Source organism: Protopterus annectens, chromosome 12.part0 (assembly GCF_019279795.1).
Source record: "Protopterus annectens isolate FY-2018-M chromosome 12.part0, PAN1.0, whole genome shotgun sequence".
Lineage (NCBI taxonomy): Eukaryota > Metazoa > Chordata > Ceratodontiformes > Protopteridae > Protopterus > Protopterus annectens.
In genome coordinates, this window is record NC_056746.1 from 21558237 (window position 1) to 21579641 (window position 21405).

Below are 21405 nucleotides of genomic sequence, written 5' to 3' on the forward strand. Positions count from 1 at the left end.
TCCTTATAATATGGTCAGGGTGTAAACTGGTCGCCTGTAAAAGACTGTTATATTGTGAATATTTGCGGAAGACCTAAGTCGACAGGGTATTATCCTCATTTCTACATATTTTGACATCAAGAAAATTAATTTCTTGGCGATGCATATTAAGCATAAATTCGATACCCCACTTCTTTTCATTGAGGTACTGAACAAATTCTAAAAGATATCAGGTGTTTGCCCACCAAACCAGCCAACAGTCGTCCAGGTACCACTGCCAGATGTCCATCTCACCCTGAAAAATGTTGTGTGAATTATCATATATAAGGAATTCCTCCAAATAGCCCATAAAGATGTCTGCATAAATGGGGGCAAAGGATGCCCCCATCGCAGTACCACAGCCCTGCCAGTAACATTCTTGTTGGAAATAGAAAACATTTTCGTGAGCTCATGCTCTGCCATACAGATTAACAGTGTGTTAAAGCCTGGTGGATAAATGTTTGCTTTATTAAGCCAATATTCTAGAGCCTCAAGCCCAGCCCAATGTGGAATGTTAGTATATACGGTCGTGGCATCCAGTGTACACATTATCCAATCTGGTTCTAATTGGGTGTCACTCAAAATCCTGGGGAATTCTGTGGTATCTTTGATCCTAGATCTGACCATAGTCAGGAGGGGCTGTAAATATTTAGAAAGGAATCCTGATAAGGGTTCCATAAGTGAGCCCATACCAGATACTATTGGTCTTCCAGGTGGTTTTTGCAAGTTCTTATGGATCTTGGGTAACAAGTAAAGTATCTGTTTCTGTGGATCTTCAACTGTAAGATGGTTTAGGACTGAAGTACTAATGATACCTTCCTCAGCTGCCAGCTTCAAAAAGGAGTCAACTTCCTTTTTAAAGTGGCTGGTAGGATCTAGGGGCATTGGCATATAATGTATGGCATTCAGGAGTTGTCTGTGGGCTTCTGATAAATAATAGTCCATTGTCCAGGACTACAACTGTTCCTCCTTTGTCAGCAGGAATAATGACTACATTACAGTTATTTCTTAGTTCCCTAAGGACTTGTTGTTCGGCCCCAGACAAGTTGTGACCCAGCATCTGAGATTCATAACCATGAAAATGTAGAGCTTTGAGAACATTGCCACAGTAGCCAGGAAATCCTTCTACGTGGCACACCTCATCAAAAAAGATTTCTCATCCAGGAAAAAGAGGTCATTGTTCCTCTCTATAATGGGTCTAATGAGTGACGAGTAGAGTACAATGCCCCATCTGGTATGTACCTCACAAGACATCTACAACAACTGGAAAAGGCCACAGAAATAACTCACAAGGAGGATTACTGGCCTCAAACGATGCCCTACGCAGACAGTATAAAAAAACTCCAGCTTTACTCCATCTCATATCGCCTACTCAGAGGCGATCTCTGTCTAACATACAAAGCTATGTCAAACCCAGAGCTGTTGGACATGCTCCACTTAAAAGAAATCCCAGTCCCTCCGAGCTACATGCTTTAGAGACCTAAATCTTGTCACCACAATAAACAGAACATGTTGGAGGGATAGATTCCTGTCCCAGAGACTTCCCATACTTTGGAACAAACTGCTTATCTATATCAAAGCTCCTCATTAGCACTCTTCAAGAAAACTCTTGATGACTGAATGAGAAATAGGAAATTCACCCAGGGGATCACCTCTGTGGCTCTGCTCGACAGGGGTACAGGAAAATAATTTTCTTGGGTGGCAAAAGCCAGGGTACCTTTTTGGCTAGGCTTATATAGGCCCTAGGGCCAATAGCCTAGTATCTATCTATGAACCTGAAACCCCAAATAATTTGCTGCTCTCTGGATACTACAGGAGTCCTGTGAAACTCCTTTAGCTACTGACCTTTGCAGAAGGCAGAAAGTCTAACTTTTCTAAAAGAGGATGTAGCCTGTATAATGCGTCCCCTGCCCCGTACACAAATAAGTCACCTATCACATTACGATTCAGCAATCTATAACTATCTGCATAACAAAGTGTAGGTAGGAAGCATTGAAAAGCATTATTCTGTGCCCCCCCCCATTCAAATTGCACCATGCAAGGTCTTCACTGCCACAATGAACAGTGGGGACAAGGGAAACCCTTACTTCGCATGCCAATAAGCTACAGCCTTCACCAATGTCAGGCTGTTTGCAGCAGCTTGTGTTACCTTGTGCAAATAAGAGTATTCTAGGTTCCCCATTATGTAAACAATATGTTGGAACATATAACTGTAGGTACGGTATACATACTATAGGTTTCTTCTCATACACTGTCTGCATTTTTTTTTCCTTCTTAGGGTTGCAAAAATTTTGTTTTAATATCATTCTCTCTCAGGCACTGATATCCTGGAGAAACAACAACCATGGTTTTAATGTCTTTTTTTTTTTTTTTTTTTTAAATATTGCTTTGAGTTACAGCGACTCTCTAGTGATTGGCTGTTGAGGGGTTTGTTGCTGTATATGCAAGTAGATTTAATGTAACTATGAACAATATTTCTCTTGACTACCTAGATAGCCACTTTTATTACACCCACTCCAGTTGTGGCTATTCAAGGAATTATATTAATATGGGCAATAAGGATTTTGTTTGTAATCTCCATCATATTCACTGTAACTAGCTACACTGTACTTATTGGGGGGCATCTGTGTGGGGGTTGAAACTAGCAGCAGCAAACCAAACAGTATGATCAACACTACTTGGACAGGGCCACTCGAACCTGGAGACTGTCTATTTGCTATTGGGGGTCAGAATGGTTGTTACATTATTTGGAGTAGTGGGCTGTTTGCTATGCATTATTGTCATGTACCTCCTTGGTTAACCACTTATAGAATCCTAATTTGTGCTACACCATGAGGAAACAGACCTCCAACAGTTTTTAGTAAGAAAGCCAGCTAGGGTACCTAAATGTGGGAGAAAAGTCTAGGCTAAGTTTTTACCAAAGAGGTGGCCACACCTCTGCATTCCCAAAGCACTTAAGTTTAAAACAATTGGTATTTTGTATATTTTTCCTTTTTGGTCGACTTTAGGATACTGCATTTTTGTCATAGGAGTCACTTCGCATAGAGAAAATTACCAGAACACAGGGATAGCCTACAACATCGCTACATCTGCATGTAACGCAAGTCCTAATATACTTCTGTACAGTTGCTCTTTGCAGTAGACTCAACCTGTTACATTAGAAGCGTTCGGCAATTAATTTACATTCATTTCCACTGATCACAAGGTTGTATGGAATAGCAATCAATGCCACTTGCAAGTATCCCTTAAAATTCACTTCACTTCAGGAAGTTTAATGTGAAATATTCCGTGGTGAGATCACAAGCCAAAATTCGGAAGAAAATACTCTTCCAGATATGATATGAAGGCAACTATAGAATATAATGAAGTAAACAGGGCATTACTGGAATATACACAGATACCATATATTTCTGTTAGTGTTCTAACTTATCTAACCCTCATTGAACCTCCCATGAAGCTGAAACATTGCATTTCAAGGAACTATCCAAATAAAAGCAACTTTAAATAAAAAAAAATTGAATATCAAAAAGAATGAAAGAGAAGGGCAATAGGAAACAGAGTACTTTTTTAATTGCTGTCATACCTGTTTCTCGTCCATCACTTTGCCCCAGTTTATAGTTGGAATAACAGTTTCTCCAGGTTTCAGATTGTAGACTCTCTCATGTTCCTCTCTTAGCTTCCTCACTCGTTCCTTCAGTTGCTTGATGCTGCAGTGGAAAGATAAAAGGATTCACGTTAATACAAAGGACTTATAAATTGTGCTTTTAAATTTTTAAAATCTAAGATGTGATCTGCAAATGTCTTCACTGCATGAGCGAGTACACGCGTGCGCACACACACACACACACACACACACACACACACACACACACACACACACACTTTTGTTGCAAGAGATAAAATATGTCATAACATACTCATTGCATGTTTTATCATATGCAGAGAGAGAAAAACTGTACTGTGAAAAGATGGCTGGCATAAGAGAAGGAACAGGTTTAACAAGAAATCTGTTCATCATACTATTGCATTGCAGGTATTAACTGCCACAGGTCCTTCTTCCATGTAAGCAAAAGGCTACAGGGATACAGCTACATGTAAACAAAAGGCTTTTACATGCTCCAGATGGCAAGGGAGTAGATATTATGCAGCTGAAAGTTAAACTTTGGGTGTATATAAAATTAAATATTAATTTTGAGTTGAAAGGGTGCACTGGATTACTGATAACTAGCTACAGTTTTGGTTTCATCCATTTCCCCTGTTGTTACTCCATCTCCCATCCACCCATCTCCTGCTCACTGCTATGTGCACTCCTTTCCTGGTCCTGTCCTATAACTCGGCTGCATCCATAGCTCTCCTACAGTCTTGTCAGATCTCTACCATCTTTCTCAGCTCTCACTGTTCACTCCTATATAGTATCCTATGTACATCTCAGTCCATCATCTGCACTGACCACACTGTACAATAGTATCGTCATGGCTTGCTAGCAGTAGCTTTACATCTGGTCACTGTACTCCATCCTTGTTAAATATTTTGTCTGTTTCCTGATGTTCTTAATGTAGCCCTGTTCAGGCTAGGTGAATAGTTCCTGATTAAGGAAATCTGCTGGATAAATTTCTATAATTTTTTTCATTTCAACTAGTCTGTCTTCAATGAGGGATCATTTTCTTGAAATTCAAAAGCTTGCTCAGAAGTGGTAAGATTTCAAGATATTGAGGACTGGTTTGAAGCCACCAATCTAGTGTATTATTATTATGTCGTGCCTCAACAAAATGGGCCACTGCTGAATATGTGCTTGAACAGCAGTATATCCAAGTTTTCCTTTCTACATTGGATATGTGAATACTGTAATTTACTTATAGCAGATTCAAGTCTCCCAATATCATTATCACAAGTTTCCCTTTCCATGCCCTTATTTTGCCAATATGCATTTTAGTGGAGTATCAGGAGGACTATGGTATCCATTCATCAGCTTTTCCTTCATCTTATGATTGTCATAATACTCTTCTTGGCAAGGAATATACATCTGCCCATAACCACTGTTTTTATTTGAATCCATTTGAGAATGTCAACAGTTAATCCTGTTCAAGATTTTCCAGCTACTGGTCTTCCTCTTATCTATGCCTTTTCTATTTCTGAACTTGACAAGTCTTTTGTGGCCACATCTACAAGCACAATTAGGCAACTACTACCTTTATGACTACCTCAGTCACTTCCGTGCTGATACCATGCTAACAATCGAAAGACTCCTCTTCTCTGTCTGGCCTCCTTGTCTGATGTCGTTGTTGAAAAAATTCTAAACATAAATACCAATTCTTGTTCCACTGTTAATTTATAGAAAGTAATGGCAGGGGATGACTGTCTGTGCTTCTTCCCATCTTTCCTTCCTTATAGGCACATCTTCCCCCATTTACTATACTAGCTATGCTCTCCTTACACAACCTGCCATAACTGATCTGCTGCCCTGTCCTATTATGTCTCTTAAGCCCTTCCTGTTGCTGCCCTGTCCTATTATATGTCTCTTAAGCCCTTCCTGTTGCTGCCCTGTCCTATTATATGTCTCTTAAGCCCTTCCTGTTGCTGCCCTGTCCTATTATATGTCTCTTAAGCCCTTGTTGTTGCTGCCCTGTCCTATTATATGTCTCTTAAGCCCTTCCTGTTGCTGCCCTGTCCTATTATATGTCTCTTAAGCCCTTCCTGTTGCTGCCCTGTCCTATTATATGTCACTTAAGCCCTTCCTGTTGCTGCCCTGTCCTATTATATGTCTCTTAAGCCCTTCCTGTTGCTGCCCTGTCCTATTATATGTCTCTTAAGCCCTTCCTGTTGCTGCCCTGTCCTATTATATGTCTCTTAAGCCCTTGTTGTTGCTGCCCTGTCCTATTATACATCTCTTAAGCCCTTCCTGTTGCTGCCCTGTCCTATTATACGTCTCTTAAGCCCTTCCTGTTGTTGCCCTGTCCTATTATATGTCTCTTAAGCCCTTCTTGTTGCCTTTCCAGTCATCCACACATTCACTTCTATCATTCTTACTCTCTCATTGTTTATTTCCCCTGGCCATGCCACACTATCTCGGTTACTCTTTGATCTCCTTCTTAGTTTTTACTTCTTTTCAGTATTACTACCTGCATTTTCCCCTCTATTCTTTAGTTGCCTATTCGCTGTTCTTATACTGGAATCTTCTTCCTGCGGGTCTCTATTTTTCTTGTTCCCTTCTCGCTAGTCTTTTCTTTGCTCCTACTAAAATTTCATGTAATCCCTGCCCCTCGAACATGGCCCATCTCCTCCATCCTTTATGCCCCAACCACTTCTGCTCATGACCTGCAGTTCTTCACCTGCATATGTGCTGCCTGCTAATCTAGTTTGACCCTCCTTTACATAGATAACCCACCATCTCAGCTCTGCTGCCCTTATTCTCAGCTTAACATCTCCCTCCAAGGTCCCCATCATCTTAAAGCTGTACAGCCTCCTGATCCCCGAGGGCCATTTGCTATATTATCAACCAAAGCATGCAGCAGCTCACCCACTCCTCTTCTCAACCTCTTCCAATCAATCAAATTCCCTTTAGCACCCCTGACATTCTCACATGCTATATACCAGGTCTTGCTTGACCTAAGAGGCTGAGTACTGGCACACTCTCTACTCAGCTGCACAATACAAGATGGTGAGGCTACAATATATTAATACACAGCTTTATGCATGGGGTGGGGGGATACTACCCTTTGAAATGGTCATTGCTTTCTTTTTGTCTCTCTATTCACCCTGTTTTTGCCATTTGTGTTATGCAGTACAGCTGAATGCAGTCTGAAAGGGACAGGCCTGAATTTTAGCATGTAATTACAACCTAATTTCCTCAGACTGAAATTCTGCTACAGATCATGTATAACAAGCCTGTGATAGGCTATTTAATAGTCACAGTGAAGCATGCTGACAGGCCAAATCACTAGAGAACATCCACTTTAAGAGGTGAGTTTGGTGACTGCAGGTCTTATTATTCTGCCACACTACCCTCTGCAAACAGTCACTGTAACCTGTCTCTAACGCTAATCACAGATTCTTACTTTCCAACCTGCTTTACTTAGCTGTAACCAAAACTGCAAATTAGGGAACTTTTGGAAAAATTAAAGAGTCTCAAGAACAGCACGATAACCAAATGCACTGATTCTTTGCTGCTTGACAAATATTTTATTATACATTTGCATTAGGATGCATTAGGATACAAACTGCTGTGCTGGCCAGTATTTGTAAATGGAATCCTATTACAATCACGAGGTGTTGTGAAGGTGAAGTTATAGCAGTTATGGGAGTTCAGCTGTAAAACCCGCACTGCTGAAAATTAAAGCACAGTCATAACTGTGGTCGTTTCTAGCAGTTATGCTCCAATTTGTCAAGCTTTTCACTACATAATGACACTTCATGAAGCAAAGGATGAAAAAGATGATTCTGCATGGGAAATATTTCTCTGGATAGGAAAAGTGAGTTACTACACTCATGTTACATTATACCATAAAAAAATACATATGTTATTTTAGATTAAAACACTGAAATAAAAAGGCTGCATACACAAACTTAAATGCAGCATCCCAAATGTAGGAAATTTAGTTTCACCCCAGAACTTCAGCATTATAGCTTTTATCACAGTAAGAAAAGCATGGAAGGAATAAGGAAGTGTTAATAACAGAATATCAAGATGTGAGAAAGTAGTTTATGGGAAAAGAAATGAAGGACTGCATATGACCAGGGATATAGGTGACAACTGAAGAAGCTTATTTGGGTAATTATAAATGGGAGGACTGAACTGCACATACAGCTAAATGAACAAGGCAAGAAGTTTAAGAGAGTGTCTGAACCCAATAACAGAGAAGACACCCTACTACCATGGGACACTAATCAACTATATTGCTTGGAAAATGTTGGATGTTAAAGGAAATAGGAGATCTAAATCAGGAGGCAAAATACTGTGTCTAAGAGACAGATGTTAAAGAAAGATTAAGACAATAAAATATTTACTATTTGTGGATATATACGGGTATCTGGGAAGAAGTAGAAATAGGGAAGTGCAAAAAACTTTGAAATAACCAGGGAAATACTGTGCTAAACCAAGTCCGAACAATCAGAAATAATTAAAATCCTTTAATGAAATCACAGTTAAGCTCATTTTGTCCTTAGAGCTGTAAAGACTTAAGAACTTATTTTTCATGGATAGTAGAATATAAAATGCATGTATTACTCACTCTTCTTTGATCATATCAGCTTGGGGGTGGTTAAGTCGCCAAGCAGATTCGACATCACCATCAAGTCTGGTAAGAACATCCTGGGACCGTTTCAGGTTATCAGAAGTAATCTCACGATATTCAAATGGCTTCCTCTTTTCAACTTGCTTTATATCCTATAAATGAGAATAGACATGATCATAACAGTTGAATGAGAAAAAGATGCTCTGAAAGACAGTTATATTCATTTGACAAATGGACTGATGAGGACACACAAAATGCAAACAATGAGAACGCAGATAGGCTACTGCACAGAAACATTATACAGCAAAAACAAGGTGCTGTTATACAGGTAATACAAGTGTGTTAAAAACAAAACAAAATAAAACAAAACAGAACAAAAATGCAATCAACAGTTCATGAGGAGTAACCAAGTAACTATACATATTTACCATAAGTAAGCTTTTGTAAACCTCACTTGAAGCTTACATAAGAAACGCTTCATAATCTTAAGTGGTATTTATGATGTATGAGAGGTAATTAATGTGTATGCTGGGGAGGTTCTCCTGCTGTTCTGGCAGATTCAAGGCATAGGCTTGGCTCTCCAAACCCAGAGGAGTAGCTGATTCTCCCTGGGACCAACATGAAAAAATCACAGTAGAATGTACATATTCTCAAAGATCAAGCAATGAAAACACAAAGCAATCTTTCTTTGAGCCTTAAGTTGTCCAGATTGTTGAAAGCAAAGAGCACTTTTTGTCTATCAGGCTTCATCAGCTACAAAGTTTCTTCCTGAAAAACCATTACAATTCTAGAAATTTAAATAACCCTCAACAAGGGGGTGTGATGGAAAACAGCCCTTATGATTGGGGGTAGGCCTTTGGTACCTTATTGGCTTATAGTTGGGCCTACTGGTTGGAAGGAGATTAAGAGCATTTTTTTGTTTGTTTATTTGTCAAGTCCCTAATTACAATAAGAGTACTGGACTAGCTAATAATCAGGTGAGCTGACTGGACTTTTTATAACACTGTGTATAAATCTTTTTTTCTTAACAAGGAGATTGAGATGAATAACACCTAACCAGTCTATGATTCATATTCTAGTTAGGGACTTGGCCACCCCTCCAATCAGCTGGCCTAAGTATTAGCTAATCCAAAAAGATCACATAATCCAACTGTTGCCACTTAAGTCAGATGTACTAATACTGACTGATTCAAGAGATATTGCTAACAAAATTTGTGAAATATTTGTTAACTCCTATCTTACAAGTACAGATTTTTAAAAAGAGTAATTTAACAAAACAGTAAGTTTCAAAGTTATTGATAATGCACTGAAGAAATATGGAAAAATACATCTATGGGTGTGCATAAAAGACCAGTTGAACTGATGGCCAACTTAAAATTTATTACAGATAACTGTAAGATTGTACATTCCGGTAAAATAACAATAAAGGAGCCATTGACTTTGTAAGAAATCATGTTATTTGATGCGTCTGAATTTAAGGATCTCTGAATAACAATTATAAATACCTTTTCATTTTATAAACATTTAGATACTATTGCAGACAAAGCCAAACAACCAATGAGATTTTTATTTAGCAATCTAACAACTATAGATGCGTCTTCCATGCTAAACAAGACAGACATATCAGATGGACTTTAGAATACAACAGTTTATTTTCCATGTATATATCTGTTCAATTAAAACATCCTGAATCAGTTCAGGAAAATTTACTAAAATATTATTATTCACAACTAATTCAAATTATGATGAAAGATGTCAACAATTAGACCTTCATATATTGCAATACCATTATTTTAAGGGTAAATAATAATAGCATTTAAGGTCATGCATAATGAAATGATGAAGGGCTTTATTAAATGTGGTGATTTATAATGCAAAACGTCAGGCATAATAATTTTGAAGCATTGAATGAATCATGATCACTTATTTCACAAACTCATCGTCTTTTGTAATAAACTTCCATCATCTATATGTGGTTCTGAAAATCTTGCAACACTTAAGAAAAATCTAGGTACGTAGGTTGGACAAGATGTTTATAATCCCATCTTCATGGAGTCTGAATTTCTTGAAAGTCTTAGGAACAGAACTTTGTTATCTTAACGGCAATATATAGTGACTTCTTTCAATAAAAAAAATTGGCAATCTAATGATCACTTGCTCAAATGAACATAAAAATTATTTTCAAGAAGCAATGAAATGCGCAGAAGCAAAACAAATTGTTTGGAAACATTTAACGACTGCTTAAATGAATAAAAATGGGCAATGTTTCAGAACAAAACTATTTTGTTAGAGTGCTGCTGTAAATGATGAGTATTATATATCCACATATGAAAATATAGTAGTATATTTCAAAAAAGGAGTGATACAACTCTGAAAAACCAATAATCCATAAAAGAGTTGTATAGGAAGTAAAACTGCCACAATCTCGGTCCAAAAACGTTACCGTGAAGGCCGTTGTGCCTCCTTCAGCAGAAGTTTTCTGTATCTGATGAAGTCCTAATGTGTTGGGACGAAAACGCAGTTTGTTAATAAAAGAGCGTTAAATAAATTCAGTGCTGGACTTGAACTCATTCATATTCATTCACGGTAACGTTTTTGGACTGAGATTGTGGCAGTTTTACTTCCTATACAACTCTTTTGTGGATTAATAGTAGTATATTTGTCTAACTGTGGCATGAAGATCTCAACAGTAAAAGAAAATATATGCTTTTGAATGTGGATGTAGTTTAAAAATAGAAGAGAATGTTGCTATTAATATTATTATAGAAGACCAGGCAACTTATAGTTTGAAAATAGAACATTATTATATAGCTCATGATATTCTAAGTGACAGAAGAGTTGTAGCATTTCTAAATGTAACAGCATACAAATAAATAGCTGAATACTAGGTAAACAATCAGAAAAGCAGCAAAGAGCTTGTTAACAACTTTTGAGGAGCAAATGAATCCAAAATTTCTAAAACTATAAACATTTTAGATGCTGTAACAAGAATTATATCAGATATAAAAACATTCTCAAGTTCACAGCAAAAGTAGTAAGCAACTTGTTAAATAATAGTGGTTTGGAGAAAGGTTCGTAGATAGAGACATGTTTTATATTGTAAGAGCATACAAAAAAGAATGAACATGTTATTAGCAGTGTGTTGATTAATTCAATTAAAATGCAAGCACGGTTTCAATGCATCAGAATGGCATGCAAAATAGCTCGACTGACAGAGGACCTACAGAAAGCATACAAATGCAGAGTGAAAAAAAGCAATGAAACCACAGTGAGCAAGATAGCATGGATCAAAATGTGTGCATAGAATGGTGGCTGTGGGAAGGCAAAAAATAGAGAAAGACAAAAAAGAATATTAGAATCTAAAATGTTGAGATTTGCCTGTGAAAAACTGAACAGAGATGTTACCTAGATCACCCCACAAGTGGCACAAAAAGATGCAGGATGACACTGGCTACAGGAGCTGCATATTTAAGAGGGATGCAAGTTATTCCCATGATTTCAAAAGGATAAATCTGAAATGTTGTATCTGTGGGAAGGTGTACTCAGTGGGTGAAGTAATGGTCCCTTTGACTTACAAAAATAAAATGCAGGATTTTGAAGTTAAAATGTGAAATAAGGGAGTTGACTTAGAGCAGCAGAGTACAGGTAGCAGAAATCAGACCCTGGTGGTGCTCTTTTGTGAAGTTACAGACAGACAAATTTATCTGCTTTATATGGTACACAAAAGAGGGCATGCTGGCTCCCAGGTTAGAAGCAGACCCATATATTATACCCGTGAAGTTATAACACTGTGTGCTACAGTTGTACAATACAGTCACATCATAATACTGCCCTTAATAAAGCATCAGATGCTACAATTTTGTCCTGTAACTTGGCATTTTCCATGTACTAACTTAAAATTCTGCGCTGCAGATTATTTAAATTTAACAGCAAAGGATTTTCAACTACTATTACCACCTCACAACTCACTTACTGGATATCCATAACAGTATTAGTCATTATCATTCTAAACTTAGACACCGAGCATCAATTTTGGGAATACTTTTACAACAAAAAGCTAGGGAGTACGGAACTGCAGTTCTAACAAATGTCTAGAGTAAATGGTACCAACCGATTCAATGCTATTTTCATTTCTCAAAACATACATGCTATTTTAGCACTGGCTCAGCAAAACACTATATCTGATAATTATATTCAATTCCTCTAAATTGTACAGAAACAATTCCCAGCTTAATGTCAAGGGGAAAACCTTGATCATACTTGGCCTAATTCTTCAAACAGGTTGTAAGGCAATGACTGTCCCATATAATTTTGGCATATGTAGAGTGACAAGAACACCCTAATGAAGATGCTTCCCAACAAGCAATTACTTAATGAGCATACAAACACCACTGCCCCGTTATGGAGACTATATGCCCAGCAATGTCTCTTGTTTTATATGTAACAAACTGGCTAGGATGATTGTTGTGCCAAATTCTTTTTGACAGAGGTACTGTTAAAGTTCACTGGTGCACTAGGAACACATGCTGTAATACTGGTTAGCAATAATAGTAGAAAATTAGAATTGTGCCACTTGCTTTGGTTGGATAACACCAGCATAACTAAACACCTCTTTCTTTTTAATGTTACTACACAGTCATATGTCCCAAAAGCACAGACACAGCATTTTATTAATGCTGACAGAAGCCTGAAATGGTAACAGAAATTTGGAAGGCCTCATCCCACACTGTAATAAGGACATTTAGAGCCCAATTAATAAAATAAAATTTACAATGTTGTGTTCTCCAAATAATAGAAACAACTTTTATTCCCACACTCATAGGATGTGCAAGGCTAGTACATCTGAAGACCATTTGCACCCTGCCAAACACCCTCAAGATGTACCCCGTACTGCAAACAGGGAAAAACATGTCAGGCTGGGGATTAACATGCAAGTACTGTTCCAGTCATCAAGGTTAATGTTGAATGAGAAGGGGTCAGATTAGGCTTTGGGTAAAAGCTTGATCTAATAATTTTACAACACTCACACTCATGGTGATTCTATTTGTTTTTTTTTTTTATTATTATTATTAATATGAATATTGACAAAAAAGTATTCATTCTGTCTATCTCTGTATTCATAATGTATAGCTTTACATTCTTTTGCTCAAATTCACGTAGTACTAACAGCTGCTTTTGCTATCACAGATAGTTGCTTATGTTGTTGGACAAACATAGGAGCTATGGAAAGAGGTACGCTGAATCTTTGTTATTGTGAGGTAGAGTACACCTGGTAGGGGTAAGTAGGGGTGAAAGTGTGGTGGGTTTTCACGGGATAGGGTTAAAGTGAGGGCTAGGTAAGGGGATAGATTTAATGTTGTACATCTGGTGTGTGTGTTTGTCAGTGTTTTGAGTAGTGGTACTGTTAGGGGGAAAGGGATGTTCATAAGGTAATGTGCAAGGAGGATTAGGGTTTGAGACGGGGGAATGACTAGGGTTTGAGTGTTGGGCAAGTGTGCCATGGATGTACAGGTTTCAACATGTCTGGCAATATTTCTGTTCACCAGCAACATACTCAGTCTCTCGGTCACACACACACACACACACACACACACACACACACACACGCTTGTTTCCAAACATATATACATCTGTGATACATGTGATATATATATATATTTTTTTTTTAAATTTTTTTTTCCCATGTGTACAACTGCATAAACATTATAGAATTGTGCAGAACATACATTTCAGGGAGTCAGTGGTTTTCGCAGGGACTGCTAAACTGAAGAAGGTTCTCTGTCAAATGTGGCAGATCATAGTGCTTCACCTAAACATGTCAATTTCCATATTTTTATGAATCTTCCTATTAGGACTAGCAAATTTGGAATCGGATAAGTAAAATGGGCCACAGGATTTAGCACACTGCATGGGAGTGTCATGAGCTTTACTCCTCACACATAAAATAAGTTTCAGTGAAGTACCATTCAGTCAGTCAGCATCAACTGAATAGTCACTGGCTTAGAGATGATCTTCAAGATCTGACATTCTGTATTCCAGAGCCTATCAAAGCTTCTTCAGCTCTTGGGTACCACTAAATGACTTATTCTTTTAATGCAGACACTGTGGATAATATGCATCTGGAACCAAAGAACCATAAGAGAAATAAAACATATCTATGATCAAAACAAGAAATGTTACTGCCAGAGAGAGAATGGATAATGAGACGGTCTGTGTTGGTTGCATGGCACTGAAGGTTGCATTGACATGCACAGCATTTTTTTTCATTCCTTATCACCAACAGAAGTGAGAAACCCAAAACTATGAATTTACATAAATGCAAAAAATGAGGATTTATTTAAAAAGTTGTGTGTGTGTGTGTGTGTGTGTGTGTGTGTGTGTGTGTGTGTGTGTTGGGGGGGCTGTGCCCCAGGCACTCCCATGTAGCTCACCTGCATAGCTTCTATTTCTCAATATGCTACGTTACATATCTGGGAAAAGTAAAAATGAAATCAGTGTGTTAAGTTAGCACTTATGGAGATTCACTATTTGGTGTGTTACATATGAAACAGGCACCCAATATTTCCATACATGAGTGAGTTGCATAGTTAAAAGCATCTTGTGAAAAGAATCCAAACACAGAAGGAAAATGGAAGTGACACCACAAATGTAGGCTGCACATTAAAGGATATCCTGTTTATGTAATTTATTATGAAAATATGCAACATTTCAATATTTACCCAAAACTGCCAAAAATAGCAGCATGGGCAACAGCACAATATGCTGCATGTCTAAGGTTTGTATCCTAAATGAGAGCAAATGGTATCCTTTCAGTGCTGTGAAAGAAACACTTGGAAACTATTGCAAGATACAAGTAAAACCTACTGAAATTACAGATGCTTTCAAAAGAAATTATCATTATTTGTTCAGCTTGAGAGCTAGTAAATATTGTTCGTATTGGCAATAATATTGTTCATATTGGTAATTATGCAGATACATTCTTTTAACATTTATGCAGATTTCAGTAATCACCAAGAAACTTGAAAGAAATTACTTTGCAAACCAGCCTCACATAATGCTACCACTCCACTGAATCAAACACATAAACACACAAAGACATACTCGGAGGCTCTGAGTAAAAATTTACCTAAACAGCAGAGGCCTCCAAAGCAGACACCCAAACAACTGCTACCTCAAGACACCCCACAAGCAACACATAAACCACAAAAGCAGTGTGCAAAGCAGTCACAGCCCTTAAGGCCAAATACAACACCAAACATACTTGTCATAGGTGACTCCATAGTCAGACACACTGACGTCCCACTCACCAGGCTGAACAAGGAGAGGGTCACAGTAAGCTGCCTATCGGGCGCTAGAATCCGCCACATAACACAAGCACTCGGGTCACTCCACAGCAAGTACAAATATGACACAGTCATTGTCCATGCTGGTATGAACGACCTGAGACGTACCTCCCTGGACTGCATGAAAAGAGACATAGAGGAGCTCTCTGATTATGTAGCCCAGGCAGGTATGACCCTAACCCTGAGCAGTATCCTTCCTTCACCAAGAATGATGCCACAATATAGAGACAAGATGATCAGCTTTAACAATTGGCTTAATGTCTGGTGTCATTCAAAGGGGATCCAGTGTCTGTCTGCCTGGGATGACATGCTTGACAAGCCACGCTGCTTAAGGGACGGCTTGCACCTGTCACCCCTGGGATTCCGGATATTGGCTAAGGCTCTTGCCACCCCATAGTGCCTTTTTAGGCAAGGCTCAAATTCTAAACCTACCACCCTAGAAAACAAAATGGGAAGAAATTGAGGGTAATGCTGCTCAATGCCAGAAGTCTAAATCTCAAAATGCACGCACTCGAGGCCCTTCTCAGTATGGAGAACATCGATGTCTGTGCTGTAACTGAAACCTGGTTCAAGGCTCTTGAGAGCACCCGGCACTATTAGGTTTTACCTCATATCATGCCCGCCCCAAAACCCGGACCACTCCACAAAGGAGGGTGTATCCATATTCATAAAGGATACTCACACCTCCAGGTTGGTGGCAACGCATGAAGCTCGAAGCCATCCAGGTGCAACTAACAATAGGCAAAACTGCTCTACAAATTGTAGCATGCTACAGGCCACCCTCTCAAACTCAGGAACCCCACACAGCCTTCCTGAAGACACTGGAGGGTATAAATGTATCTCCAAACACCATCATATTGGGTGACTTCAACTACCGAATATAGACTGGGAACATTACTCAAGCCCTAACTTTCTAGCCCAACGGTTCCTGGAGTTCATAAATTCAAATGCCATGGAACAGCTAGTCACTGTTCCCACGAGAGGAGAAAATATACTAGATCTCATTGTCACAAACATGGGGACAAAATGCTCCACACCGGAAGTATATCCCTCATTGGTGAGATCTGATCATAAACTAATCTCACTGGAAATCCACATCTCGCCCCCCCCCCCAAAAAAAAAGACCATAGTGAAGAACTTCTCTAAAGCAAACTTCACACTACTCAAGACTGGTGTGGTATCCTTCAAGGCCCCTGAGTCAGAGGAAACCACAACCCAAGCTGCGGAAGCCCTTACAAATGCCTTCTATGAACACCTCCAGGACTGCATGGATCAGGCAATCCCAAATAAAACCAAGACTCTTTCCACAAAGGGCAAACGTCCAGTCTGGTGGACCCCAGCCATTAACAAACTTTACAATAAGAGGAGAAAGCTATTACATGATAGAACAAAATCCATAAAAGGGAAGTCACCCTGATCATTATTAGTAAAAAAATATGAGCACTCATAAAATCAACTAAGGCCAATTTTGAGAGAAAAATTGCCATGGATTCAAAGGACAATCATAAGGCCTTTTTCAGCTATGTTAGGAACCTGGGTGGAAACTCACAGATATGCTCAGAATTAGTCCAAAATGATACAAAAATCACTGAACCCACAGACATTGCCAACATACTGGCAGACAGGTTCAGTTCAAACTTCACCCCCCTCTCCCCCCCTAAGGAGAGATAACTATCCCAGCAGAGTGTAGCCTCCGGACATCTCAAATGCGCAGGTGAAAGCTGCTCTCTCTAAAGCTAAAAACACAGCATCAATGGGACCGGATGGTGTCCCGGCTGTGTGCTACACGAGCTAAATGAGGAATTAAACCCGCACATAAGGCAGCTGTTTAATCTCAGCCTTACCACAGGATACGTGCCCAAGGAGTGGCGTGACGGCAACTGTGGTCCCACTCCACAAAGGTGGCCTCTACGGACCCTGGTAATTACCGCCCCATAAGCTTAACAAGTCTAGTCTGCAAAGCTATGGAGAGGATCATAATGGAGCTCATAAACAAAGATATAGGGACTTGCAGACATTGGACCCGACCCAGTTTGGCTTTGTCAAGGGAAGATCATGCCTTTTGAACTTGGTCGACTTCTTGAAATAGTCACCAAGGCCATTGATGAGGAAAGGCAGTCCATACAGCCTACCTTGACCTTGCAAAGGCTTTCGACACAATACCCCACTCGGGTATTGTAGAAAAACTACCAGCTTAAATGTAAACCCATATGTCACAAGATGGGTTGCAAACTGGCTTAAGGACAGAACCCACAGGGTTAGAGTTGCTGGCGCTGTGTCAGACTCCAAGCCGGTCACAAGTGGTGTCCCACAGGGCTCGGTCCTTGGCCCCTATTGTTTGGCATCTACTTCTCAGAAGTACAGGCCAACATGGGAGGACTTTGGCTGACAAAGTTTGCAGATGACTGCAAACTGGGCCATAGTGGAAAGTGCATCGGATACTGATATCCTTCAGAAGGGACTCACGGAAACAGATAGCTGGTGCCAGAGCCATGGCCTGAAGTTAAACGCCAAAAATGTATAGTCATACCCTTCGGGAAAAACAAGGTAACCCCAAGCTACCATATAGGTGGCAATCCACTAAGCACAGAAGAGGTTATCAGGGACCTGGGGACCCAGGTTGACAGTGGCCTTTCTTTTGACACTCACATTGCTAAAGTGGTTAGAAAGACCTTCTACATTGCCCACCTGATCATGAAGGGATTCACATCCAGATCTAGTGAGGTCATTGTTCCCCTGTACTCTTCACTTATCAGACCAATGATCGAGTACAATGCCCCATTCGGGATGTATCTCACCCGACATCTGCAGCAATTGGAGAGACCCCAAAAGTTCCTCACCAAAAGGATAAAGGGACTCCAAAATCTGTCATATGCTGCCAGATTGAAGAAACTCCAGCTCTATTCAGTCGCATACCGCCTGCTCAGAGGTGACATGTGCCTGACATACAAGGCCATGTCCAACCCGGAATTAATGGACATGCTCCACCTCAAAAATCCAAATCCACCAAAACCACTAGAGCAAGCGACTTAAACCTTAGCACGGATATAAATAGGACGTGCTGGAGGGATAGATTTATCACTCAGAGACTCCCTATGCTGTGGAATAAAATCCCGGTCCATGTGAGGCAGAGCACCTCGCTGACTCTGTTCAAGAGAAATCTAGACCTGTGGATGGGAGATCGTAGGTTTACCCCGGGAATCATCTCTGGGTCACTGCTGGACAGAGGCACAACAAACTAATGGGCACAGTATTTTTTCATATAAGGGGTGGCGTAAGCCACAATAATTTGGGCTAGGCTTATAAATGCCTTAGGGCAGATAGCCTAGTATAAACCTATGAACCTATGAACCTATGATCATGGGAAACCTCACATCTACATGAACATTAGCTGTCCTCCCACGATGCATCAAACTTACATAGCTGTTGAAATACTGAAAGTTTATTATAACATAACATTTTATGGAAAAGAATATACTGTTTTTTTTAATTTATTTTGTAATTCTAGACTGAGTTAAAAGACCTGGAATATTTTAAGATTTTCTTTGTAATGGTACATTTCTTGTTGAAGCATGCCTTTTTGTAACTTGAATTTTTCTAAAAAGACTCACTGAATCTGGTTAAAAATTTACCATTGAAGGAAGCAAGGGATGCAAATTTTCAGGGCTGCAGGCAATATATATATATATATATATATATATATATATATATATATATATATATATATATATATATATATATATATATATATATATATATATATATATATATAATTACCTTACTTTGTTTGTCTTTCTTTGTGTTAACAGTCATTAAACTTTATAGCATGATGTTTTAGGGTCTACAAAATGTTAATTTGCTATACGTATGCTATGGTAATCTAGTAAAGAATATTTTAAATGCATAGGCAAATACCATATAAAGATACAAATTCTTTTGCTGGAGTCAGGATAGAATCCTTTTCCCAATGACCTTGTACTGGTGTGTGATTTTAATCCTAATTAATCTACAGAAAAAAAGTTTAACCACTTCATCTACCCCTGAGTCTGGGACATGCATTGGAATATTACAAGGGGCGATAAGGCGGTGGATTTGGCACAAAGGTTAAGGTCTTCACCTTATATACACAAGGTACAAGCTTGATTCTGACTACAGGTTACTGGCTAGGCTTAAAATGGTCCATCAGGGCAGTCAGCCAAGTATTCACCTACGAACAAGGATAGTATGGGAAAGTCAGAGGTGGTGGGTGGAGAGGGAGGAACAGCAAGAATAAAAAGAAACTGGTTACACTTAAGAAGATAGCAGGGAACATGAGGCAAGCATATGAGAGGAAAAGCAAGCAAGAGCAGAATTTTATGATAGATGATGGCAGATGCATAGGAAATGCAGCAAAGAACTGTCAGAAGAGAGAAAAAGAAGAAACAATGAACACGGTCAAGGAACAGAATGAGACCAAGAATATCAAGAAGAAAGATTGGGAAAAACAGAGAAGGGTGAACAGAGATAGAATGGTAATCTGAAATCCGATACTCTAAGAAGAAAGGTTGTTAAGCTAAAAATAGTAATACTGGAGAATGACGCCATTGTGGCTGGCACACTGGAAATTTAGGCTCAGGAAAAGAAAGGCAGGCAAGGCACTGAAGGGGTGGCAGTACACCTAATGGGTTGTTGGGTTAGTTAGAGGAAGATGAAAGGGAGACAGACAGCATAGCAGAAAAGATAGGCTGACAAGAGGAGGGAGAAGATGGTGAATAACTAGCAATAAACTTCCTATCAATGAAAATTGACTGGAGGAAAAAAGAAAAGCTGATAAAATGATACCCTGTATAGACCACCTAATCCAAGTAGAGGGAATGGTGAGCCAGTCAAATTAGTAATCAAGGGGTGTACAAAAAGAAGGCCATGATGATGATGATGATGCCCCCCTCAGTATTGTGCCACACAAGACGACAGAGAAAACGACTTAAAGTACTCAGCCTGAAAAGGTTCAAGGTACTTGCTATAAACATTCAAGGTAGAATCCTTCTTTGTTGGGGCATTGGTGCTGAAGGCGCTTCAAGTCAGAACTTCAATGGACGATAGAGGCTATGCATCAGTAAAGTTTATTGTGTTTGATTATTTTTAATTTTATTTTACTTTGAATATGCTAACTGGGAGCAGACTGTGGTGGAGTAGGACTGTCCATAAACAAGGAATTTGGATGGAAGCAGGAGCAAAAATGAGAAAAAAAGGCTGTGAGAAATCTAAATGCCAGTCATGGGAGGTGTACAGAAGGGCTATAGGGGGTTGCCAATCATTAAAGCGAAATAAAACTACTTTGGTTCACTATGAAGCTGGAGACAACCATGCAAGAAAAAAAAGAGATACATGGGTTGGAGTGCCAAAGAGGGGGGTCATTATGGGGGGTTTTGTGAAGGGTAGAAACACAGTGGCAAAGTAAATCAGAAAAGGAAAAATGGTAAACTAGTCTGGGAAGGGCAGAAGCATTATGATATCAAGAAACATGAGACAATTCTAAACAAATATCCCAAATCAGGGTCCCCGAAGGAGAGATCAGAAAGTACCAATCTGGACAGGTGGGATAGCTTAGGTTCCAACACACAGAAGTTTACAGTAATTAATGCAGTAAACATTCCAGTTGTATATATTAATAAAAAATACCAGTCCTTATGTATACCACCTCAAGATCCCAAAGGGGAAAAATGCACTTCCATCCCCATTAATATACAGCAGCTATTGTAAGCAGATAGAGAGTATAACCCAAGCAACTTAAATCAATGAAATTATAAGCTAACTTTCATTTGCTCTGGGAT

General features: G+C 39.2%; 1 protein-coding gene across 1 annotated transcript in view; it reads right to left on the bottom strand.

Moving 5' to 3' along the window:
• PPL (periplakin) overlaps positions 1–21405 on the bottom strand; it is a 245798-nt gene that overhangs the window by 94977 nt on the left and 129416 nt on the right. Inside the window, exons 3-4 of the mRNA XM_044089065.1 lie at positions 8247–8401; positions 3602–3725 (exon numbers count right to left, since the gene is read on the bottom strand). Coding sequence (XP_043945000.1) covers positions 3602–3725; positions 8247–8401 — 279 coding nt within the window. The remainder of the gene's footprint in view (positions 1–3601; positions 3726–8246; positions 8402–21405) is intronic.